Here is a 25385-nt window from a genome sequence, read left to right as displayed (position 1 = left end):
AGCATGGAAACAACATAGACAGGCCGTCTTCTGTCCAGCAAGCAATTGCAACTAACTGTTTACCATCCACAATACGAAATGACATCCAAGGCCTGGTGGTATCATTGTGTGTGTGCGTGTGTGTGTGTGGATTACAAGTGTCTATACACTGTGAGTGTATGTACCTGCAGCACGTAGCTGGTTCCTGCAGGCGGGGACGGGGGGTGACTGAAGACCAGACAAAGAGCGCTCCTTGAACAGAAGACAGAGAGAAGGTTTGTAGTTCTACTGCCCATTAACAAACTTGGAATTTAGCCAATTTCTCCAGCATTCTGTTTTACACCAGTAAAAATTCTGCGTACAAAATATAAAGCTTCATTGAGCCTTGGAAACGGCAAGTTGCTAAGCAGCTGGTGACAGTACAACAGACACTACAGTAGAATTAAATTTGTTTTGCTCATTTACAGAAGAAAAGCGAATTTACTAATTAAAAAAAAAAAAAAGTGACAACCAGACAAAGAACGCTCCTTGAACAGAAGACAGAGAGAAAGTTTGTAGACCTACTGCCCATTGGAAAACTGGGAGTCTTGGAAATGGCAAGTTGCTCAACAGCTGCCGACACTAGAACTACAGTACAACAGACACTACAGTAGAATTCAGTTTTGCTCATTAAAAAAGAAAAGGTGTATTTATAACATGCCAGCAATGATCGTTCAGAATATAGATTTGAAAATCGCACACATTCCCAACTCCCTAACTTAAGTTCCAATTGATACATTTTGGTTAATAATGTGATGACCACATGTTACAACTCAATTCCCTATACCTGTTGATCGGAATGTGCTTAATGTGTTTTAGTCGTTGTTCATAAAGAGAGGGAGTGCAATCAAATTGTTAAAATGAACGCGTATACCATGGCCTGTGCTCCTGTTTCGTAGTTATTACGCGATGTGCATACATCGTTTGAGATTCCCATGCCTGACTTGATTACTTAACCAAATGATAGTTAGCTTGCTCTAACTCAAGTTCTATGATCATAGGCAAAGCCCTCGAGCTTTGACCTTATTGGCTTGAATGTACCCATCGGGCTATCAGCTGTGACCTGTTACTACAAAAGGGCTGTTCCCCAGGAATCTTCAGCGACCCTAGGAAGACAGCAGGGCAGGAAAACCTAGAGGGCTTTGCCTACAGCCATAGAAGTTCAGTCAGAGCAGGCTAACTATCGTTCTATTTCACAAAGACTCTGCCCTCTAGCGTCACTCTTACTGGCATTAGGCGAAGCCAATTGAATCTACACCCTACTGTCATGAGACAAGGCAATAGCTCTGCCGGTACAACCTGCCAAACGATGGGCATAATAAATTCCAATGTATAACGGAGCAGTGGTAACAGCGTTCAATCATACGCAGTATCCCACTTGTTATGGTAGCATTGTGACTCACCTCAAAAGGGAAGGTCTGTGATATAACAGGACCAGCGATTAAGTCAGTCATGCGCTGGGACTGTCATTCTTCATTTGCCTATTTGGATAAGCAGTTCACATGGATTCTGCGTAATGCCAGTCCGCGTAGGGGCTAGACGAGGGACGCTGTGCGGAACACAGAGGAAAACAGACATTTTCCAGACACATCCAGGAGATAAAATCTGACTGTGGCAGTTTCGCCTACCACGCGCCACCCAAGTGACGTGCTCAGGGACCTCCGGCACAGCGCCCCGGAGCAGATGTACACAGGTCATGACAGGGCTCCTCTCTCCTGAGTGTGTGTAGAGATGGGGGTTTTCACCTGTTGCTCGTTAGACCAACCAACGAGCAACAGGTATGCAGCCACTCTGATCCAGGGTCCCTAATTACCTAGATCCAGGTCAGGTGTGGCCGCTCAAACCACACCACACTGACAAAAGGACATGGTGAAGCCCATGAGGCTGCCATACAAAGTAGAGTGAGCCTTGATGCCAGGTGAAAATACTTCGCCAGTTTCCATGTAGGCTTGTGTGATGCCTTTGCACAACCAATGAGAAAGCCGCTGTTTTAACAGAGGTTTTCACATAGTAGCCCCGCTGTGAGGAAAAAACAGCTGAGTTGTGCTCCTCATTGACGCTGTTCGCTGGACATACACAGTATATCCAGCGCACGAATACAGCATGAGCAATGGAGTGGTTTGTCTTGAGTTGTTTCTACCTGCCACCTTGGTGGCAGATCACCACTTAAAAAACAGCTTGGATGCACAGATAGGGCGGCCTGCTCTCCCATGCATTTTGCAGATGTAAGCAGAAGCGCCGTTTTGACGGACAGCTGTTTGAAAGGGATTGTGTCAATCGCTTCAAAGCGCTCACCTGTGAGACATCGCAGTACTAATGCCAAGTCCCATTTAGGGGTTGAGGGAACGTGATGGAGGTCGGATGCGTCTTGCTCCCTGTTGGAAGCATTTAATCAGATGGGTGGCGAAACGCCGGTTTCTCACCAAAAACCCCATGAATGAACCATCACTGGCCGCAGGCGAAGCAAAGCCTGTGCACTATTACATGTTCTACTGACATCAATCCTAACAGGGGCATAATGGTCACTACCCGCAGAGGGTGGCAGTGTTTCACTGTTGCCACGATAGCGTTCTGATGAGGGGCTCTCATGGATAGAGAGTCAAGATGAATATCCAGGTAATCCATCCACTGTCTAAGAAGAGGAGTGTTCTTCTCCCAGTTGATGGCAAAACCCTTGATTTGTGTTCTCGCCAACTCTGGACAGTGAGACAGCACAATAAAATCGTCCAGATTAAACAATACTCTCAAACCCCTCCTTTGAAATGGGCTGGAAAAAATGTCTGGTGCTAGGGAATAACCGAACAGTATCTGCTTGTGTGCTGGTAGGGTGGGTATATGAAAATACGCATCCTTGAGATAGAGTGAACCAATCCCCTGGCATGATGTAACACAGTAGAAGCTGTGTAGTCAGCATGCGGAATGGTCTCTTTACAATATGTTTGTTGAGAACTCATAAATCCAGAACTGTTCTCATTCCCCTGGCCTATGAGGGAACCAAGCCCGTCTGACTGATCGCTGGCTGAACGACTGATATTTTCCCCTTCCTTAATAGTGCTGCTATCTCCTCTGATAAGCTGCTGCCGCAGGATTTGACATCACTGTCTGTCTGATCCTGTGAAAAGGGGGGGGGATCAGAAATTGAAGAAGAAATTTCCCATAACAACCTTGGCCCTTGCCACCACAGACAGCTGATGTGCCTGTCTTGCCCAAGGGGGGCTCTGTCCAAAGGGGATGAAGCTCACCAGGTGACTGAGGACGTCACGGCAGGAAGGGGTGAGGGCAAGACGGTGGCCAACCTGGGCCGTCGTCTGTAGTACCCCTGTATTCTGGTATATCTGCAGCGTGGCTCAAGAGAGGCACGGTGGATAGGGCAGATCACTCTCTATAGAACATGTATTTGTGTTTATTGAAATAGACATTTTTCATATTTTTATTTGGAATAGGAGATACATTAGACCAACTGGGAGCCAAGAGCCGAGTTGCCCTGCCTGCCGATACTGCCAGGGTTTGGGACAGTTGGAGAATTGCGCTGGAGGTCCATGCAGTACCAATGTCGTGCCAATCTCCAATGCCAGGGAGATAAGCGAGGTTCTGGATGAACCCGCCTCCTCATACTCATCCATGGGGTAACCCATTTGGGTTACAATGGATGAGCAGGTGGAGGTTACACCTGGTGGGCAAAAACATAAGGACGGGACAGATCCTGTTCCGGCTCCTCATCCCCTACTCCATACAAGGCGAAAGCCTCCTCCAGCAGCATGCTCTCATTGAGGTAGAAGTGAGTCAGAGGGTGGTCTCACTCAGCTTGCGATCGTCGGCTCCTTGTTTAGCGTGGAGGGAAGCCAGGCACACAAAGCGGCCAACATGGTGATCCACTGGCGACAAGTAGGTTGGTAGGTACATTGAATTTTTTTCCTCAGGTCGCGCTTAAACGCCAGGAAAGCCAATAAGGGCGAAGCTATAGGGCAGAGCCTATGTGAAATAGAACTGCCCATTCCGTTTGAGGTGTCCTAGGTGTTTACTTGGCAAACAAGTGAAAATCCGGCACCGCATTTTTGAGAAACACATGATACATGAACATCTGCGCTGGAATCCTGTGGAATAATTTCAACCTCTTTGTTTGCCGAGAGCATGTTGCATGTGTGACCTACAGACAGGCGGTCAGTGGAGCGTCGGCTGTCAACAGTTGGTGGTCTCGACGCGTAGCCAGGTAGTCCATGTCTCCTCTGCAGAGTGGGGATGGGGGGAGAGGGCTCTCTGTGCCCCTGCGAACAACACACAGATAAAACACACGTCACCTAAAGATTCTTAGCAGGCAGTACTAAGCTTTATATCGAAGGACGAAATAAAAGGGACCCAACAGTCAGAGAGCCTCCCAAAATCTCTTATATCCACTATATATTTTTTCTTTCAATCCCTTATATAAACAATATCTTCTGTTCATTATGGAGTCTGAATTTGAGTTACAATTTAAGCCACGCTACATCAGAGGGGGATGAAAATATTTGACATTGCTCCAACTTTCTATGTCAAAATACCACCCTTTAATCACATCCTGTCCCACTGAGAGACCCAACCCAGAGGCACTAACTTAACATTTACTGCTACAAATGTGTCGTGGCCATAAAATATGACTGGAACAGTTAAATCTTAGATGGTTTGGGAAAAGAAAACAATCACTCAGTGTGGCTGGGTTACAGAGGAGGACTGACCTGCTCCAGACGCTCCTGCCTCTCCCTCTCGTAGAGGCGGCGCAGCTCAGCATTCTCCTCCTCTTCCTCCTCCTTTTTCTTCTTCCTTTCCGCGTCTTTCCTGCGCTCCTCTGCCAGCCGCACCAGCTCCTCATTCTTGGCCTTTTGCTGAGCAAAAGAAGGGGGGTGAAGAGAATGGTTTATGAATCTTTGAAAGTCTGTGTTTGAAAAGTCATGCCAGTGCCACTGTCCCCCCACATTGGCTAATTGATAAGCAGTTGGCGTCTTTGACAAACATTGCTCCACCTATAATGCCAGGCTTTTCAAAATTTTCTCATTTTAAGTAATTTCAAATGTATTATATCCGTATAAAAAAAACAATTGATATTGTTGTCTAGATGTGTCGAATTTGTACTTATCTCAAGCTGTCTGTGGTGGGGGGGTGGTGTGATTTAAGCAGCCACACCTGTCTTGGGTCTAGGGAATTGGGCCCAGATCAGTGTGGCTGTATGTCTGTTGCTCGTAAGTGTAATCAACGAGCAACAGATGTGGTATGGGGGTAAAACCTCCATCCCCATATAAAGTACACAGGGGGGGACTTCGCCATGACACATTTTTTATCTGCTCCAGGCTTGTTCCACCTTTCCCACTCTCTATAATAAAACTGGTGTGTTTTCAACCCCTATCGCCTGTGTCCCTGTGTCGGAGGGCCCTGAAAAACACTTCTTGGGTGGCGTGTGGCAGGCAAAACTGCCACAGTGGTACCTGAACAGGGACTCTCTGGCACGGAGAAGGGACACCAAAGAGCCAACGGAAGAAGCACTTGAGCCACCAGGAGGTCAACGGGCGGCCACAGCACAAGTCCTCTCCCAATTGGCAGCGGCAGCACCCAGGGTGTCTGTCAGTGGGCCGAGGGAGAAGCAGCCACAGCAGCCACCATGGGTTACCACATAGAGCTAGCTGCTCCAACCAGCAGCCACCGCCGGGACCATCCAGCAGCCAGGCCACCCCAACAGCCAAACCCGGCTACACCTCCAACAGCCAGCACAGCAACCCAAGGCCCTACGCTCTTGAAGGGAGGAGGGGCTAGTATACTTTGTCGCCCTGTGGGAGGGTCTGCACTATTCAGGGGAATAGGGGTCGGCAGATAAGGTTTTATCAGGGCTGATACCGATACTGATTATACAGTAAGTAATCAAGGAGACCGATATGTTCGTGTCAAAATCTACAGTAACTAAACTCCAGTTTAAAACTCCAACTAAACTTTGTTTAAATATATGTTCAATATGAGAAAACAGAACATTTCGACTTTAAAAGATAAAGTGCAGGGAGCTTCTAGCAGCATTTCTCGTAAACTGAACTGAAATATTTTTTAATAGATAAAAATTATTAACTAAATAGCTCCCCAAAACAGGTTCCTTTTACTGTTTAGAAACAATATGTCAGGTTTTTTCCTGTAAAAATGAATAAATAAAGTAAAAATAAATAACCAGTAAAACTTCATTTAAAATTGTAAGCCTTCTCTCCAAGTCCCCGTCCCCAATAACTCCTCAGTAGTCCCAATTTAACAGCACCAGGTTATGGTGCAGAAAGCACAGTTGTTCCGCATGCTCTCCTGTGAGACGGCTCCTGTTTCTCTCAGATTGCTGTGATTTCACTAAAAACATGCTCACCTGGTACGGAGGAGGATGGTGAGCAGAGATATTTTCAGGCTTGTGAAGAAAGTAACTTGAAGACTTTTCTTTCTGTCTCCACCATTGCAGTGAATCACACTTTTGCCTGTCAATCACTGGTTCTATGAAGTATAGATATAGCTCATAATCAAGGCAGGCTTTTCTAACGGGTCACCTGCGTTGGAATCGAGCAGAGAGCTGAACATCTAATCAATACGGCCAAGATAAGATGTCTATTCTGTCCGTTGCCTTTTTGGGTCTTTGTCTTTCTCATGGCTTCCTTGTGCAGCAGCCTGCTCTTCTCACTGGCCCCTTCTTCCCCTCCTTGACTGGTCTCTTGTATAGCAGCTTGACCTTCCTGTTGTACATCCTCTTTCAGCCAATGTTTGGCTTTGATCAATGAGATGAATTGAATTTGAATCAATCAGAGATGGAGAATACGTGATTCTTATAACGAGAATCTAAGATATGCCAGCACAACATTTTTAGTTTCCTCAAGTTTTGACTAAGTTTTGAATCCTCCGTGTTGCATGAGTAGATTTTAAGAGCACGCTTCCGCTCCAACATTCTCTGCAACATGTGGCGCGTTGATGGGACGGCCTGGATTAGGTTGAGTTGTGGTAGGCCAAGGTCCCTCAAACACTGCTTGGCAAGAATAGAGTGGTGGAAATGGGCGGCACACTTCTTTAGTATCGCAACGATGTCCGTGACTGCTCTTTGACTTGACAGACCTTCGTTCACCACAAGTTGAAATGAGTGCGCTGTGCAGCTGAGGTCTGGAAGTTCAGCCTCATTCCTGTTACCTTATTTGTTCCACTGTCTCGAAGTACAAGCACTACACAGTCTTTGCTTATCTTCCAATCCTAAAGCATGCACATAAACATCTCTAACATATTCCCCAGTGGGGGACCCATGCATCACCCTTGTATTTAAAACCACCTGCTTCCTTATCCATTCACTGCCAATAAAGTGGTATGTTAGGCCCATCAGTGACTCTGTCGTCCCAGACCAGCAGTCTTTAGTGAAAGACATTGAGTGGCCAGCCTTCTCTGGTTGGATCAGGGCTTTTATCTAATTTACAACCTTGTGAATATTTTTCAGAATTTCTGTGCAGTAATACTTTTCACTTTTCAGCGAGTACCTTGGTTCAGCTGCAGCCATGAGGTGCTTAAAGCAGCATCAGACACCACTGTGAAAGGTTGATTGTCACTATCATCTGTGATTAATTAGTCAAAAAGTTTCGATTTTTCATCTGGATTGGCTACTTTGTCTCTGAAACATTTCCGGTACTGTAGGCTGAGATGGATTCATTGTCTCCTGCTGAAATTCAGTTTCTTGTTTCTTCTATGCTGTACTGTACAATGCACGGTTATTAATCCTAGGAAGGGACCAAAGGTTTGGAGTATTTTTTATTTTTGCAATTGCTCCTCCCATATTGACACTTGGTTTGCATGTATTGCACACTGCCTTTCCTGTTGTTGGTTGAGTGTAATACTCCCATACTGCACTTTTAGGCCCTTTATGTGGTGCATCCATCTGCAATGAAGTGGGGTTTTAAAGAGAAAGTAAAAAGAGAGGCAAAATACTTAAATATGCTGAAATTACAGCACAAATAAGCTTCACTTATTACAGCACAAAAGCATTGTATAGTCTTTGTGTGTAAGTTGGTTTCAGTTCTAGGAATTTTATATAATGTTATGATAAAAGGGAACCTGTCATTCAAAACAACGTTATTATTGGCATAGCTACACAAAAACAATCAAAAATCGCTGCATAAATAAACTCTTTTCCTGCAACAAAGTGCATTATGCAGGGATCAGCCTAAAGAGATAAGTGACTGGGTGGCATGACTTTTGCCCTGTTTTAAACAGAGGGTCAAGAAAAATGGCTTTTTTCTGCTTGTATGCGACACCCAAACATAAATGAAGTTTGACGATAGGTTCATGCACTCACAAAAAAAAAAAATAATAATAATTTAACCGGGTATTGTCATCATAGAAATAGATGATAATGATTGTGATGTTTGTTGCAAATTCCATGGAAGAGTATTAGTGACGTGAAAAAAATACCCTTGTGTTTGGAGAATAAACTCTGAATTGTGGTTTGAGTGGACACACCTGACCTGGATCTAGGTAATTGGGATCAGAGTGGCTGTTGTCGTCACGTACCTGTTGGTCGTTGGTTGGTCTAACAGGCAGCAGGTAAAACCCAATTCCAGCTTGCCCACTCTCTACAATAAACCCCATCTCTTGTGTCTCTGTGCTGGAGGTGCCTGAACACACCACTTGGGTCGTACGTGGTAGGCGAAGCTGTCAGTTGTTTACAGGGCAGTTTCTAGTCTCTTAGGTTAGCACTGCTAAAGTCAAAAGAGCTTATTTGTAGAAGTCCGAAAGAGTCAATAGAACCATTTCGTATTATACCGTCTTAAAGCTTAAATGTTTTCCCCATTGAACTACATTTATGCACAGTGAGAAGTTTCTTAATAGAAATGCGTTCAGCGAGGTTGAGCAATTAAACATGTTATAAATGATTGGAATCAACATTTTAACAAAGGCAAACCTATAATTTCCTCCAGGTCAGGGAGCCAAAAATAAAATGTTTTTATATATGTTGTAATGTGTTTTTCAATGTTTCAGTTTTTTATACTTGGCAATCTTTTCCACACCTCCATCTCCTTGCGTTGCCTCCTCGTCTGCTCCTCTTCGAACTCTCGCTGGATGTGAGCCTGCTGCTTGGCCAGCCTCCTTTCTGCCTTCTCATCCTCCAACCTTTCCCGCTCCCTCTCCTCTGCCTTCTGACGACGTTTCTCCTCTATCTGAAGGAAGGAAGATGGGCCAAAAAATGATGCTGCACATCAGGACCACTTCTTGAATCCAAACGTTTTACCACAAACTTGAAAGTTGAGGTATGATTTCATTTTGATTTAATTAACTCATCAAAATGTGTGCAGCCCCATTGAGGCACTCTGGGGCTCAAACTCCAGCCGAGTAGGCAACCCCAAGGTGGAGGAAGCAATTATTTTGTACCTGCTCTTCGAGGTAGACTTTGTACTCATCCTGTTCTTGGAGGTGCTGGGGTGTGGGCTGGTTGGGAAAGACACTGCCTCTGGCAAACTGGGGTACGTGTGCAAAACCTACAGGGTGGGGAAAAAACAAGCAAACACAAAACGTCGAGAGAAGCGGTCACTGTTGTCATGGACACTGCATGTTTCAATTGTACCAGAGGGGATGTCACTGTCATAAAATTACTATTCACGTTGTTATGATACCAAAGGACACAGTGGGTTGTGTCTCAGGAGAGACACAGTAGTAGATGGATGAGTTGTGTCCTCTAGGGGGTGTCACAATTCCAATTGGAAATCAAAAATCAATCAAAACAAGCGTTTCATCTTGAACTTCGAAATTACAAGCAGGTTCGCTATTCTCTCCGTATTTTTGTGGGTAATATCGTCCGACATGGTCGCGATATAGGGGCTGCCAAGATCCGGAGGTAAAAACATGCAGTGTACTTTGCAGGGTGCGGGCCCCTCCACAGAGTCTAAGTCGACTGCGGCTCGCCTGGCTCCAAACCAATTTTCAGGAAATTTGGTTACAAGGTGGGCAAGCTGCGGTCTGCTCCATGGAGGGGTCTGCTGCACCACATCCCTCAACACACACTGCACCTGCCCACCAGCGGATCTCCACTGCTCCAATGGATGGCGGACTGGCAGACGCATAAGGTGAGCTGAGGACTGAGCCGATCTCGTTTTAGTAAAAGACAAGAAACAGGTAGTAAATTTGCCTTTTACTACAAGCATTCCTCTCTGACAAAAACAACATCCGCTTTGCTGTGCTTATTTAGGTGAGTAACTTAAAAGTAGTGTAATAAGTAACTTATTGATTATTATTCTAAACTCTAGTTTTGATAAAGCTCTTAACTGTTTAGATGTGTTGTTTCTCAATAAGTAACTTTTATTTGAATAATAACAATTATAAATAAAAATATGAAAATATTTAACATTTTTATTTATAATTGTTATTATTCAAATAAAAGTTACTTATTGAGAAACAAGTGTTTTTCTTTACAAATCAAGACTCGATAGTCTAACAATGGCATAGCCGTCAGTGCTAGAAAAAAACCCCATAATGGTTTTTTTTATGTTATGTTTAAATCGAAATTCGAAGGGAATCATGACCTTAAAACCGAAAGTCATATCAAATCATAACATAATTAGTGTCCTCAAGGAGGACGACACAGGGTTGTTTCAGCACACACACACACACACACACACACACACACACACACACACACACACACACACACACACACACACACACACACACACACACACACACACACACACACACACACACAAGAAGTAAGAACAGTTGGAGGATGCCGGTAATTCAACGGTACAGGATGCAAGCCACCATAAAAACCCAAGGTGAAGAAGCTACGATACCAGACACCCTATTGCTGTTGTCATGGACACTGCATGCTGCTACGGTACCGGAGAACCCGGATTTGTCGTAAAGAATAGTGCACGCTGCTACAGTACCAGAGACCCTATCGCTGGTGTGGGGATGTTTTGCTCTGTGAGGCGGCATCATGGCTGTCCTGGCTCTACTGTGCTTCTGCTCTGGGTTGCTGTAGGCCTCCTGGTTCAGCTTATGCATCTGGTTCAGGTCAGCTGGATGCAGGAAACAGAGGTAGGGCTGAATGTTTAATTTAATTCAAACAGACATCGCAATCGAATAGAACGCAATTTTCAAATCGCAAAGGCTGTGATTAAAAAAAATAATAATATACTGTATTTAATTTTTTTATGTTCCACAATCTAACCAATAGGGCTGTCCAGAGCCAGCTCTTTCTAAAGGCCAGATAGGCGGCCATCTAGCGCGCCATCCGGGGGGGGGGGGGCGCAATTTGCGCACCTGTCTTCTCTCTGACGCTACCAAAGATGCCCGTTCAGAGCCTGCACCAGCGATGGGAGGCCCGCAATCGGCACGCCAGAACAGTGTTTTTATTTTACATCTCCTTATGGAACAAAACCGTGCATAATGGAAGCACTTTGTGACTCTTACTCCCCCCCGCCTATAGCTATTGCTTTAACCGAACCTCCGCACTGCCCCCCGCTGCCTTGTACGCTGCTGGCAGAGCCTGGAACACCTATAGAGTCTGGACAGAGCCTCTCCCAGAACACTATTTATTTTTTATTATTATTATTATTATTTTTTTTAAACCCTTTGTTAATTTAATGAGCATAAAGCTGTCCCTGAGCATACAGAGCAGCGCTCCGTGTATGTGGACGTATGCGACATATGTTAAAGTATGTGCACATTTAAAAAAAAAAAAAACTTTCTGCTAAAACACTGCATATTTTTCGAATGACAATTTTCAGATTCAAACAATTACAAGGCTTGAAATTAAATCAATCAGTCAATATTCTACTGTGATCGAAGCTTTTTCTTTTTACAATTCAATATTTAAATAAAGATGTTATTCATCTCAATTCATGCATCAATTAATCTCATCATAACATGTAGGCCTGCCGTACAGGAAAGAGCAGTTCATATGTTGACTGTATACAATGTTGTGTTGGTCATAACATAGAATGATTTATTGCTTGTGTTTAGTGAATAATACAGAAGATAAGGAACTTGAAAAAAAAATAAAAAGCGCATACTAAATTGCAATTGCAATATAGGTCTAAAAGAATTGCGATTCAGTTTTTTCCAAAACCGTTAGCCATACATAAAGGCCATATTTAATTAGTGCAATGGCCAAATGCAAAAACATTTCTACTTTTTCTCCCTAGCTTAGCAATTTCACCCCAGGGTGGTGGTGGACTGTCTGGACCTACTGATGAGGTTGCCAGTGCTGTCCCTTAGCGGAGCCCCTCCGCCCCCGCGGCCCCAGGGTTGGTGGTTCTTTATGTCAGCCTCCAGCTGGGCTTCGTAGCGCTCACTCTCCTCCTGCTCCAGACGCCGGCGCTCCTGGCGTTCCTGGATCTGAGTCAACAATGCGGGAAGAAATGAGACACTGATGTGTCATTCTGCAAACACATCAGTGGGGCAAGCATGCGGCTAGGAATTTCGCTCTTTTATAGCTGAAATTATAGGTATGAATTAGAATACGCAGTTCTAATACATAGTGACACTACTCTTCAATACATTGTTCGAAAAAAACAAGGTCTACAATAGCTATGTTATTCAAATTTTGAGCCATTCATGGCAAAACACGATTGGCTGATGTAAAACATAAACCAAACACATCCACAATGATGCACAGCAGCTGCCATTTGCTTGAATTGAACTTTGTATTACCTTGAATGCACAACAACTGTACAGACACTGACATGCTGTCAAAAAACAGGTAAATAAGGGAATGGTAGGGTACTAATGTGAGCTGAAGCAATGCTTTTGAGGGAAAACGCTATAATAAACCTTTCTTATTTCCAATATTACAGATTGATCCAATCACCAGGTGACAAGAAACATTGCAGCAACCTGCTACTAGGGCTAAAACAGGGACAGAAGAGATGTTTGGAAGATGCATAGGAGAGGGAAACAAGGTAAAACTACACTGGACCATGTTACACACACACACACACACACACACACACACACACCAGTATGTGTGTGTGTGGGGGGGGGTCTACTTTGATTCCTACTTGTCCAGTCTAAAACGCATCTCTTTTGTTTTACCTGGTTATAAAGCTCGCTCACGCCTCTCCCTGGGACTTCCTGTCAAAGATGATCACATACTAGGGATTTAGTGATTGAGTCTCTCTAGATACACTGGGGGGTAATGTTTCATCACAATGCAGTTTACCATTAGCATCCCTTAAACTAAAGTCCGAAAACACAGGGCAGTGGACCAAGTTTGACTATTAGACTTTATTGGCTTCAACCCATGACTCGATTGAGGAGCTGTGGAAAAGAAAATTATAAATAAATAAAAATACTTTCAAAAAATTTACTTCAGTGGCTGACATACTTAAAGCCAATTGCAAATACAGCCTCAATCATGAGTAATATGTTAATTATGAATCACCAGTATGTGTACGCTATAAATCCTTCGATCCTGCGTAGATTATGTAAATGTGGTAACTGACTTCAGTCAAACGTCCCCATAATACTCTTAATAACTGTGTGACTCACCTGCTGTTTCAGGGCCTCTGCGTAGCTCAGCATTCTCTCCCTGGTGGCCTGGGTGCTCCCATTAGGGAACGTCCCAGCTCCAGCATCCACGGGAGGAGCCTCACCACCAGGCCTGCCAGGGATCCTGGTAAATGACATGTGTGCACAATTATTCTGTGGACCCAAACCCATAATGAGAGAAAAAGACTTACCATTAGTCAAAATCTAGGTACATTTTGGACATGGCTGGCCTGTCCAAAATGTCACTCTGGCCAGCTAATGACGAAATATAGGAGAGCCGATTTTAGTGGCAGGTCTGTCAATATGCAGTCTGTAATTGTTGTTCTGTTGTTCATTATCTGAGAATCAGAGTCCTCACTCAGTCTAACATGTACAATAACCATGCTTTTTCAATACATGGGGGTTTTAATAAGACCAGTAGCTGCAGCGGAGATGGAGAAATTGCTTTAGTTACTGTAAGGACAGGTTGGGGGGGTTGCTTCCACTGCGCTGATTCTTGGGGCTGTGGGGTCCCAGCTGACTGGAGAGGGCACCCCCTGGTGGCAGACCCCAGTAGGACATGGAGAAACCGTCACTCGGTATGGGCAGATGGCCATCTAAGTGAGAAAATAAATAAATCTAAGAACTCTACGATCATTGTATTATGATGTATCTTATTATTATTATTGGAGGCCAAGCTGATGAAGAGTGATGTAGAGTCAGTTTGATCAATAATAATCACAAATTGTGATTCACATCGGCTAAAAATGTGAAAGTGGCTTACAGTAGGGCAGGTGTGGATCCAGTATGTTTCTGGTGCTGTAGTAGTGAGGGACCTCGCCGTATGGCCTCCTGTAGGCCTCAGGAGGCATGGACAAATGGTGGGGAGGGAAGGCTGCGTTTCTGGCGGCAAAGCTACAAAATTATAACATGACAATTTTGTCGTAGACTTTCAGTAGAAATATAACAACTGGCAATTAACTAAGCTAACTAAAAGCTTAGGATTATTTTTCACAAAATTATCTTAAAATGTCAGAAATGTTAATTGTTATTTCATGTGCTATGTACTGCTCTGTGTTTTGTTGCATATTCTGCGCTGTGTGAATGCTCTAATGCTGCTTAGTTTCTCCCATTCTCTTAAAGACATTTTTTTATGATCCGCACATCTATTCAGATTCAAGACCCGGTCAATTCAGAGGTGTTTTTACTTATTTCTACTGATTTGGCCAGTTCAAGAGAATCTGGGTCTGTACACATTTGTTTGATTGGGATCTCCCAGACTCTCCTATTTCAGTTTTGTTTCACCTGCACCCTTTTATATCTGACCTCAAGATTGACGTACCGTGACATTTCTAGATCTGCCAACCTTGGGAAATATTTCGAGGACCACAATAATGTAAGAGGGAGCCTTGTGGTGTTTCAGTTATTGCAGCTAAATGACTCCGTCAGTTATTCACACCGCAGCCGTCTCGTAACGAGGCTAATCACATCGTATGCCAGTGCTACGGCTAACTATATACAGTTTACAAATAAATCTCATTAGGATATAGCCCTAGAAATGCATCATCTCTTAAAGTTACCAAACATGTTTAACAACTAGAGATGCGCAGATTGCAATTTTCTTGGCCGATTCCAATTTCAAATTTTTTTTTAAGTCTGACCTGCAGATTCCAATTTCCGATATGCTGTACGTTAATGACAAATATATCCTGTGATCTGATCACACTCACGTGATTGGAGAGCTGCACATACGGACTACCGCTGCAATTTTCCGCTACCATAATTGTGAGATTGCTGATTTTGACACTGTTTATTATTGTTCATTATTCACTATGGAACAATAATAGAACTTGAAACTGTCACTGGGTTCCAATAAAATTGAATATGGTACTGTCACCAAGTTTCAGTATAATTCAACTTTAACTAACTAATGTGGAAAACTTCAAATTAAAGTCTCTTTCACTTTAACTGCAGATATAGGTCCTCTTCACTTAATAACCAAGTTCCGTTCCTACAACCAGGTCGTTGAGCGAATTGGTTGATAAGCGAGGAGCCGTGTTATTTCACGGTAAGGGGCCGTGGCGATTGCGAATGCTAGTGTAGTGAATACTGACAGACTGCGGGAACGACAGACTGAGAACGGTGATGCACGATGAGATGCTTGACGCTGAGACATCGCAGTATTGTACGCAGCGCACAATACAGGTCGGAGAGCAGGTCGTAAGTCCGAACGGACATTAAACAGGTAGGTCATTAAGTGAGGAGTACCTGTATACATTTATATGGTACTTTGCAAATAAATTGCAATAATTACAAAAAAATTAACAAAATAAATTGCAGACTCTTCTCACTTCCGTTCACTGGAAGTCCTCCTTCCCTCACCGTGCATTAAACCAAGTGAATCAAACCGAACGGCTGGTTAAGAACCAAGTCTCAAAGAAAGAGTCAAACTTTTCATCACGATTGGAGCTCAATAAATGTCGGAATATTGTCAGGCAATAAATAAATAATCTATCTAATCATCTTTGTTTCCCTTAAAGTACCTCCAAACAGCCGACATTTTATTTCTTTCACACGTTTTTGAGCGTCAACTACGCAACTACTTTACATTATGTTGACATTGAGTTTGAGTATTGGAGCATTTTAACAAGTACAGTACATTAGAACAGTATAGACACTCTGGTGAGGAAGGCGAGGCAGCGTCTTTACCACCTCAGGCAGCTGAGGAAATTCCGGGTCTCTGTGAGGATCCTCAACTCCTTCTACTCTGGAGCAGTGGAGAGCATCCTGACAGGCAACATCACTGCCTAGTTTGGGAGCTGTACTGCTCAGGACAGGCGGGCCCTGCAGAGGGTGGTGCGTTCAGCCGAACGTACCACTGGAACTACCCTCCCCCCCTTGCAGGAGTTATACACCAGGAGGTGTAGTAGCAGAGCCCGTAGGATCATGAAGGATCCTCATCACCCCAACAACAGACTGTTCCAGCTGCTGCGGTCAGGCAAGCGCCTCCGCAGTCACGCAGCGAGAACAGAGAGACAAACTGAGTTTTTACCCGCAAGCCATAAGAACTGTCAATGCTGACCTCACCAGGGGTCCTCACTGAGCCACACACATAGGCTCCACTATCTACTGTACTGTTTGTAGCATACTGTACCGCATACTGTGTCACTGTTCAGGGTTGTTCGTGATGCCGTATTGCTGCGCCGTACTGTTGTATACTGTGCTGTGTTATCCCAAGCACTACCTCACTTTATTCACATGCCACTTTAATGCACATATCTGTATATACATAATTGCCTAATCCATATACATATTCCTTCTATCTATTCCATTTTATGTCATTTTATTGTATTTAATTGTATATATTTTTATTTTATAAGTATTCGACTTACTGTATTACGTTTCAGGAATCAGTTAGTTGGTCTATTAGAAAGACATTTTTCCTAGGACATATTGTGTGTTATCACCGGGTGCGTTGCATAACATTTCACTGCATATATGTGTGAAAGTATGTATGCGACAAATAAACCTCTTGAATATTGGGCGTGTATACGGCACAGAATCTGAAAATATATCTGACACTGATCGGCCGGTGAAAACCCACCAAATCTGGTATTCCGGTGTTATTCCGGCCAATAACATTACGGTCACATTTTTGTGCTTTATTATAACTCTCCCACTTCACCTCACAATACAGCGTTGTGCCTCGATGGTACCACTAAAGTACCACTGCGTATCAGTGGATGCTAAGTGAGACGAGAGGGAGGGCTTACAGAACCACAGGTCGCAGCATCTGGTCCAACCGGAGGGATGTAATTTAAATACCCCATAAATGTACAGTACTGTTTTGTATTGATTGATTTCCGTCATTAAATTAAAATTAAATATATATATTATTGCTTTGTTTCAGCTGGCATTTCCTACCTGTGTATTTTGACTAAGAATTGTGTAGATGGTACACAAAATTCTTGCAGGTTGGCAGGTCTGCATTTTTTTATTTCATTTCTGCATTTCATCTCAGTAGGGCCCCCTGAAAGTCGACGAGTCTATTCATCAGTCAGAAACCCTGTCAGTCGACTGACATTCTTCAAGACGAGTTTTATTTATTTATTTATTTATTTTGTGTCAGTCAGTGTGCATTACAATAACAGGATAAAACAGATGCTTAAAAAATGCACAGGGACAACATTTCAATGAGGAATTATAAATAAGGGGAATCATAAATATATTTTATAAGTGTGAATCGCCCGCGTCCGGACACTGAAGGGAGGAGAGAGAACAGGTCCAGTGCACCCCGATCGCACTTCCTCCAAAAAAAACAACTAAAAACAGTGTGGGGACATGGCACAGAGGAAAAGGGCATGAGTAAGGATCGGTATCATTAAGATTTTAATGGTACCACTACTTTTACCGATGGTGCTTATCGGTCTGGTACTTTTATCGGTCCTTTTTTTATTTTTTTTAAGATAAAAACTAACTGATTTAAGATTTAAGAGCAGAATTAAGACTGCTTTGTTTTCTGGACATTAGGCATGGGGAGGGGGCGATTGGGCGCAATCTGTGCCCTTGTGCATGTGTGAGAGCCAGGCAGAGTCAGATGGCCCCGCCCCCCCGCCACACATCTGGTGTGGAGCGGGAAAGGGGAGAGATTTCTCTTCTGATAATAGCGAAAATGATTCTTAGATGAATATCTTATTGCAAGTTAGAAACAAGTTATATAGATATACTTCAGCTTAATGATGAAAATATGACATAAAATAATGTTTTTGAAAGCTTTATTACATTAACCAAACAAAATTCTTTGTAGTTTGTTTTATCTGATACTGATATCTGATACTGCTTTACTGATATCCCTATTGTCGGTTAACGGTTTGGACGATTCACACAATTAAGACAGCCAAATTGGTGTGAAAAAAGCAGCATAAGCCGAAAAGCGAGTTGTTTGCACCCCTGACTGTTATAACCTCCTCGTCCACTGTGATTGACTCATCAGCTGATAGCTGTCAGCAGCCCATCAGGAGAGACACTCTTTGGTGCGGCAGGATTTTATAACTGAATTATGAACAGGATGCACACTTTTACTTTCTGACTGTGTGGAAATCTGATGTTTTCATCATAGATGACAAAGAAAGGCATTTAAACATGAGTCTTACAGATAAAACATGAGACTCATGTAGGCTGATATAGGAGTTGTGTGGTGCTGAACTGGAGGAGAGAAAAAAAAGGAACAAATAGTAAAATCTTGGTTTTGAACAGCCAAATCCGATTCGACTGAGAAAATTCTGAGTCAGGTACAGCTCTACTATATAAAATACTAAGATCGGATGTTAATCTCCAAAGCGTAAATTAGCAGACGTTACCTCCTGCATGTCTGATCCGTCATTTAGCTTGTCAGTCGCATCAAACCAGATTGGCCTCCCAAGACTTCACAGAATTCCTTTTTGTTTTTCATTCAGGTTCATCTGGTTTGTTGTCAGCTGAATCAATTTGCAACAAAACAATGTTTGTGATGTTGATGGGTTAGTCTAACTTTTCACCTCAAAGTCAAACAACTTAATTTTCTTCGCCATTGTCTCTAAAGAGGTGCCTGTGCGCAATGGTGCACATGTGAGTTAACGCACCAACGCACGTGCAGCGTTCTGGTTCCAACTGTAACGGCAATATTTAAATACCACTAATGCAACAAATGTATTTATTTGAGTGCACATTTTGCTGTTTGCTGTGGTTGCCAATTGACTCAATCTGGTTGCAAAGGGAAATCGGGCAACAGTTACTGTCGAACCCTGCATCCTGCCTAGACTAATGTAATGTGTTGCTCTCAGGAATATTAAAAGTCTTCAGTTAGTCAAGATTCTTGCCACAGTAAGTAGGGCCCCCCCTTTACCTAGTCTACTATTACTCGTCAGTTCAAGCCATTAGTTGACTAATTGTCGCACATTTATGATATTCATTTATTATATAATTTATGTTTTTGGGGCATCAGAAAGTGGTTTGAATCTCAGGGCTGAGAAAGAATGTTATAACTAACATTGATAACACTATAGTTGGGTATTGCCTACAACAGTACAATACGACATGTATCACGCTACAGAGGCCAAGATATGTATCGCAATACATTATACATATTTTGAATAATGGCCATGTCCTACAGTTGTTCTTTATTATTCTGTATAACAGCGAAGGCAAAGCCTTAAGGATCACACAACTTTAACTCAACGACTCATGGGGGCAAATGTACAACCACAGATGCCTATTTATTTCAGGCACCTACAGTAAGGACAGCTTACGTAGCCTCCGGGTGAGGTCCCCAAACCTGGAAGTGCTGGCCGTGATAAGCTTTTTACAAACAAAACAGACTAACAAAATTAAAATGCTATATTTACAATAAACTGAACTGAATTAACGGAATCCACAACTAGACATTGTAAAAGTGTATGCATCTGTGCATTTAGCCGGTCTTGTTCTCTGCAGAGACAAACTCAGATCTTTGTATAATAAAGGACCTTAAATTAAAGGACATCTTCTCCAAGGTGATTTTTTTTTCCCCACCACATATTTGGCGTCAAACAGGATTGGAAAAAGAGCAAAAAGGAGGACATTTCTGCGCCTCCAGGCACGGTGTCATTGGGCAGCGATCCTTCCCGCACATCGGAAAAATTTGCCAAGGTAAGCGTTTTGCTTATTTTATTTTCATTTGGGGGAGGAATCTGCTGTTTTTTCCCCTGATGATACAGCTAAGACCAGAATCAATTTGGCTCTCCAAACAAATAACTAATGCAGTGAAGAGGCGGTACTAAGAAAATCAAATATAAAAAAGAGAAAAAGACAAAGAAAAAAATATTAAAAGGTTAACCACAGGCCTGTTTGAGTCTGGAAATAAATAGGTAATATTGAGGCTGGTAATTGAACTTACAGGTTGTTCGTCCTGGAAACGTGGTCTGGTTGTACCACTATAGCTAGAGGGCTATGATATCCTTGGTGAATTGCAAGTGAGTCAAAAGCCAAAGGACTAAAAAAACATAACTTAAATTATGAGCAGAGTTGAGAAACTTGAGTAATAAAACAAAGTTCCCCCTCTAAAAAGCAGACTCATAATAAATTTGCCAATACTGGCCTAAAAAGAAACTACAGGAGGAAGTGAGAAAGATAGGGCAGCTGCCAAAAAAAAAAAAAGGAGAGGAGACATAGGAGTACACAGAGAAGATTTATGCCTCAGAAACTGGTATAGAACAAGATATTATCAAGAAACAAACAAGGAAAGGGGTCGCCATTTGTAGTTTGTTTTTCAACAGTATTTCTGGTTTTGTTTGTGGGTATAATTTGAATAATAGAATAAAGAGTAGGGCAAGAATAATAACTATTTAAGTTCTGAAGAGGTGTCGATGGGGAGAAGTAGCGAACCCTCTCTGGATCTCTACGTTTGTTACAGATGTGTGGCAAACGTGGCCGGTAGGAGTGGAGACTTCTCATCCTGCATTTTGACATCTTAGACAAATTAGTCTGTTCTACAGGAGACCTAATCTTCTGGGGAACAAATGAAGCACTATGAGTCTTTGAAGCCATACCACGGATAAATAGTGTTAAAGCTATCTGACCCTTGGAAAAGCTGAAAAAGAACAAAATAAGTGGGCTTGTTAGGTTCAGCATCAGATCTGTTTGAACCAACCCAAGCAAAAATACATTTCTAAAAATAAATAAGACTAAAAATTGGTGAAAAGCAATAAAAAGCAACTAATGGGAATAGTAGGGTTAAGAAAAAAATGTAATTAAAAAAGCTTTGAAGTGACCTTTAATAAGGTTTTTTTGGAAAAACGTTTTACTCAAAACAGGGAGAAACTGAGAGGAAAAAAAACAAAACAGTGGGGCTTTAATTTTTTGATTCTGCGAGAATTCCGCTGCGGAGATTGTTGACAAAACAAACTCAGGGAGCGGTGCCAGTGAGCAGATAAAAATTGCCTCTGATTTATTGGGTAGAAGGAGAAAGAATCAGAGGCTCAGAGAATACAGAATAGGGAATTATTAAGCGCAAAATAAATAATGGAAACAAGTTAACGATGAGTGTCAACCGCTGTCGGGATATTAACAAAACAACAACCCCTATTATCAAAAGAGATCCAAGAATGCTCCAAAAAATGGAATAAAAGAACAAAGAATAACCCTACGGCCAGTGAAAAGAACATTTGTGACCCACCGCAGCAAAACCCGCCATTTCTAAAATCACCAGGAGCAGCCAAATAAGTTGAAAAAACTTTTCTTGAAGGAAAATTAGATTTTTCCAGATTCGTTTTCTTCTTTCAACGTATTTTCAAAACCTAGTTTGATTTATAAATAGCAGATAAATGTTAAACCGTGGAGTTAAATATTCCCGTTAGATTACATGGGGAAACACAGTTCACTTACCGAGACACTGAATAGCGCTGAACAACAGCGATCATTGGTTTCCTTTAAAGCAACCGTGCAGGTGAAGATCATTCATCCATATTCCATGTGATGTGAAGCCACAATGTGAAACCGTTTTGATACAGTTCAACCTTTAAATCGTACTACTTTTACACACACACACACACACACACACACACACATACACACACACACGGAGAAGGCATGGAGGCGGCGTTTACCAACGTCAATGTCACTTCCGTAAACAAGACGAGGATCCGGTTTCACCTGTCTGTGAAAACTCTGTTATGGATTACGAGAAGCGGGTGGAGGAAGATCGAAATCATATTGCGGACCTTAATCTGATAAGTGCGATAGATTCAAGTCAGTTTAATCAGCGCGTACTGGACTTCATTTTCCGCAATGATAGTCAATTCTTCAACAGCGACGCTGAATCTGATATTATCCCGGAATGAAGAACATTTCAAACAGCGGATTTAAACCTGAATGTGTTGAAACTGAATATTTTCAAGAAACTCCGGAGGAGACCAATGATACTGTTGAAGTTGATGACATGAAGTCCGGTGAGGTTGGTGATTTAAAATAAAATTAAATAATTCCACTTTTATAAAACATGTATATTCTTACTGTTAAATAAAAGTTTTTTTTTAAAACAAAAATACTTGTGTTCATTCAGCAGTATGTTAATTAGCCATGTGGTTTTGGCTACCCCATTTGCATTCTGGGAGATGGCTAAATTAATCAAGTCTGGGCAAAACTTTCAAGGTGATTATCTCAGTCACGGTTTGCCACACCCTTGCTTGATTTGCACAAGTGACACCTTGTTTGGAAGCTCTGATTCTCCACTTTCAAATTATGCAAAGAAAAAAAAAAAAAAAAGAAGCGCCATGAAAAAAACACATCAGGGACATGATAGAAAAAAAAAAGGCCCCACCCCCCCCTACTTAGCACGAATGCCAATAAAAACATTAACCCATTAGGAGACTACAAATTACACAGAAAACAGCTAACTAACAACTAACAGGAAGTCTGTAACCTAGCGAAGACGAGTTTAGGGAACAATGCAAGAACTGAAGGGAAATACATTTAATCTGAGGAATGGAAAAGTTACAAAAAATATCCAAAAGTAATGGGGGGGGGGGGGGGGCAACAGGATACCACAGACATGTCAAGGAACAAATTAAGGATGAGAAGGCAATGAAAGTGATATACAGGATTCAGAAAGCGTTGAAGAAGGGAACTCACAATATTTTGCAGAAAAAAAAGTAAACAAGAGGCAAAATAACAGTTGGAAACTCAACTCAGGTTGAAGGCACAGAAAGAAACAACAAAATAAACAGAAGGGAATGAAGTGAGGCAGCTGACACAATCTCTGCAAACATTGAATATGGGAGCAGAGGAAGTGGAATTAGAAAAAGGAGTGGTTCATGCAACATTGGTCCTGGCAAGCCCACCCAGGGATTTAGGCTTGCCTGCCTCAAGACACCAGCTCCCCTTGCTGGCGAAATGACAAAATCTCAATTATATAGTAGTCCACATATTACTATTTACGTAAGCCCAGGATACAAACCAAAACATTTGGGCACAATGATAAAAAAAAGCCTCTCAGAATACATATAACCCAACTCAGAATAAACAAATATGGCTAAGTGTGGCTGGGAATTATATCAAGATAATGATTTCTGCATCAGGCCCAATACAACCCCAAGTGGTAAGGCTTCCACAAGTCTCTGAATGTTCAAACCAAACCTTGAATTTTAAAGATGAAATTATGGCTTCTGTGCCTGCTAACCTATGGTCACAACATGACACGGACAAAACATTAATGAAATCCAACACAACCCGTTGAAATCAAGCTCAAAGCAGACTGTAGGCCACCATGGAAAATGCCGTACCCCCTTAAACCACAAGCTGAGGAAGGAATTACTAAAACAATAGACAAGACAAGTACCAATTAGTGCATGACCTAAGAGCAGTAAATTAAGTAGTAGAAGATTATCAATCAGAAATACCGAACCCACACACAGCTTTCAAATGTTCCCCCGGATGCCAAATGGTTTACAGTAATTGATCTTTGTTCAGCATTCTTTAGCGTGCCCCTTAGCCCTTCAAGTAGACATCTATTTGCATTCACATATAGGAACCAGTCCTATAGATACACAAGGGTGATCCAAGAATTTAAGCATAGTCCCCACAATTTTTAACAAAGCACTAAAGGAAGATTTGTAGTATTGTTTGTGGATGTACAGTATGTGGATGACAATTTTGTGTTGATCGGACCTCAATACATGCCACAAAGACTCAAACTCTGTTGACTATTTTGGCACAACGAGGGCACAAAGCTTTGTTGAAGAAATTACAATATTGCCAGGATAAGGTAGAATATCTAGGAAGGCTTATAGAAAAGGGACATAAACAAGTATCTTCCTCTCAGTAGGAAGGAATCTCCAAAGCCCCAAAACCATGCACAGTGAGGGACATGATGACCTTTTTGGGATGAGTGGATAGAGAATTATTTCCCTGTGGTAACCCCAGTGAGGGCAATGATGAAAGCACAAGGAGCTGGAAATCTACAGGGTACTTTAGAATGGACTAAAGAAGGACACAGCATTTGAAACACTAAAGACCGCTCTGCAACAAGCACCAGCTCTGGCATTACCAGACTACACTAAGCGATTCCAACTGTTTGTCTCCCATAGAGAGGAAAACGCATGTGGGGTGTTAACTCAAAAGACAGGAACAGGACTCCACACACAGTCAATAGCAAACAACTCCACGGCCCTCTCCCTGGTGGAGACAGGTTTCTGTGACTGTTACAGGACAATACAGGCAGCGCACCTAATGAACCAAAAGGCATCCACCTTGGCGATGGGCTATCCCATAGTGATACTTATTCACCCTAAACTCTTGAACCTAATATAAAACGCAAGTTTGTTCTTACTGCTTAAAGGCAAAATTACTATAACCGTTTCCTACAATACCCAGACATCACAATATTTGTCTGCAGGATCAAGAACCCAGCAGATAGCGTTCCGCTTCGTACGGATGGACAAGAACATGAGTGTGTAGCGGAAGCAGAAAAATATGCTAAACTTAGGTCTGATTTACAAACTCACCCTTTGACTGACACAAATTACTTTATTTGTGGACTGGCCTGCAATAGGGAAGGAGACCATCTGTCAGCACGATATGCTATTGTAGAAAGTAAAAATGACACTACAGCAGTCCTCCAATCAGGACAATACCCACAGCCCTGCTCAGTGCAACTCGTAGCGCTAATTCCCCTGACCAAAGCGTGCAAATTGTTAGCGGGACAAATTGTAAATATATACACAGACTCAGCATCCGCACATGGTTTCGGTCACATTTTTGGCGCCACATGGAAGCTCGGGAGGGCTGATGGTTCATCCATACAAAACCATGAACAGATTCTTAAACTGTTACAAGCAATGATGTAACCCACAAAATTTGCCTTGACAAAG

General features: G+C 42.5%; 1 protein-coding gene across 3 annotated transcripts in view; it reads right to left on the bottom strand.

The window, feature by feature from the left end:
- The window catches only part of LOC307236203 (centrosome and spindle pole-associated protein 1-like), a 52400-nt gene that overhangs the window by 12538 nt on the left and 14477 nt on the right, over nt 1–25385 (bottom strand). For all 3 annotated transcript variants that reach the window (XM_080008537.1, XM_080008538.1, XM_080008539.1), the window contains 10 exons: nt 14288–14418; nt 13979–14120; nt 13525–13648; nt 12225–12372; nt 10920–11051; nt 9409–9515; nt 9048–9197; nt 4731–4877; nt 4170–4283; nt 165–231 (listed from right to left, as the gene is read on the bottom strand). In XM_080008537.1, coding sequence (XP_079864663.1) covers nt 165–231; nt 4170–4283; nt 4731–4877; nt 9048–9197; nt 9409–9515; nt 10920–11051; nt 12225–12372; nt 13525–13648; nt 13979–14120; nt 14288–14418 — 1262 coding nt within the window. The remainder of the gene's footprint in view (nt 1–164; nt 232–4169; nt 4284–4730; nt 4878–9047; nt 9198–9408; nt 9516–10919; nt 11052–12224; nt 12373–13524; nt 13649–13978; nt 14121–14287; nt 14419–25385) is intronic.

Source organism: Zeus faber, assembly GCF_960531495.2.
Source record: "Zeus faber genome assembly, chromosome: 10".
NCBI classification, from domain to species: domain Eukaryota; kingdom Metazoa; phylum Chordata; class Actinopteri; order Zeiformes; family Zeidae; genus Zeus; species Zeus faber.
Note: the sequence above shows the minus strand (reverse complement) of the source record. Positions and strands in the feature narration are given on the sequence as shown.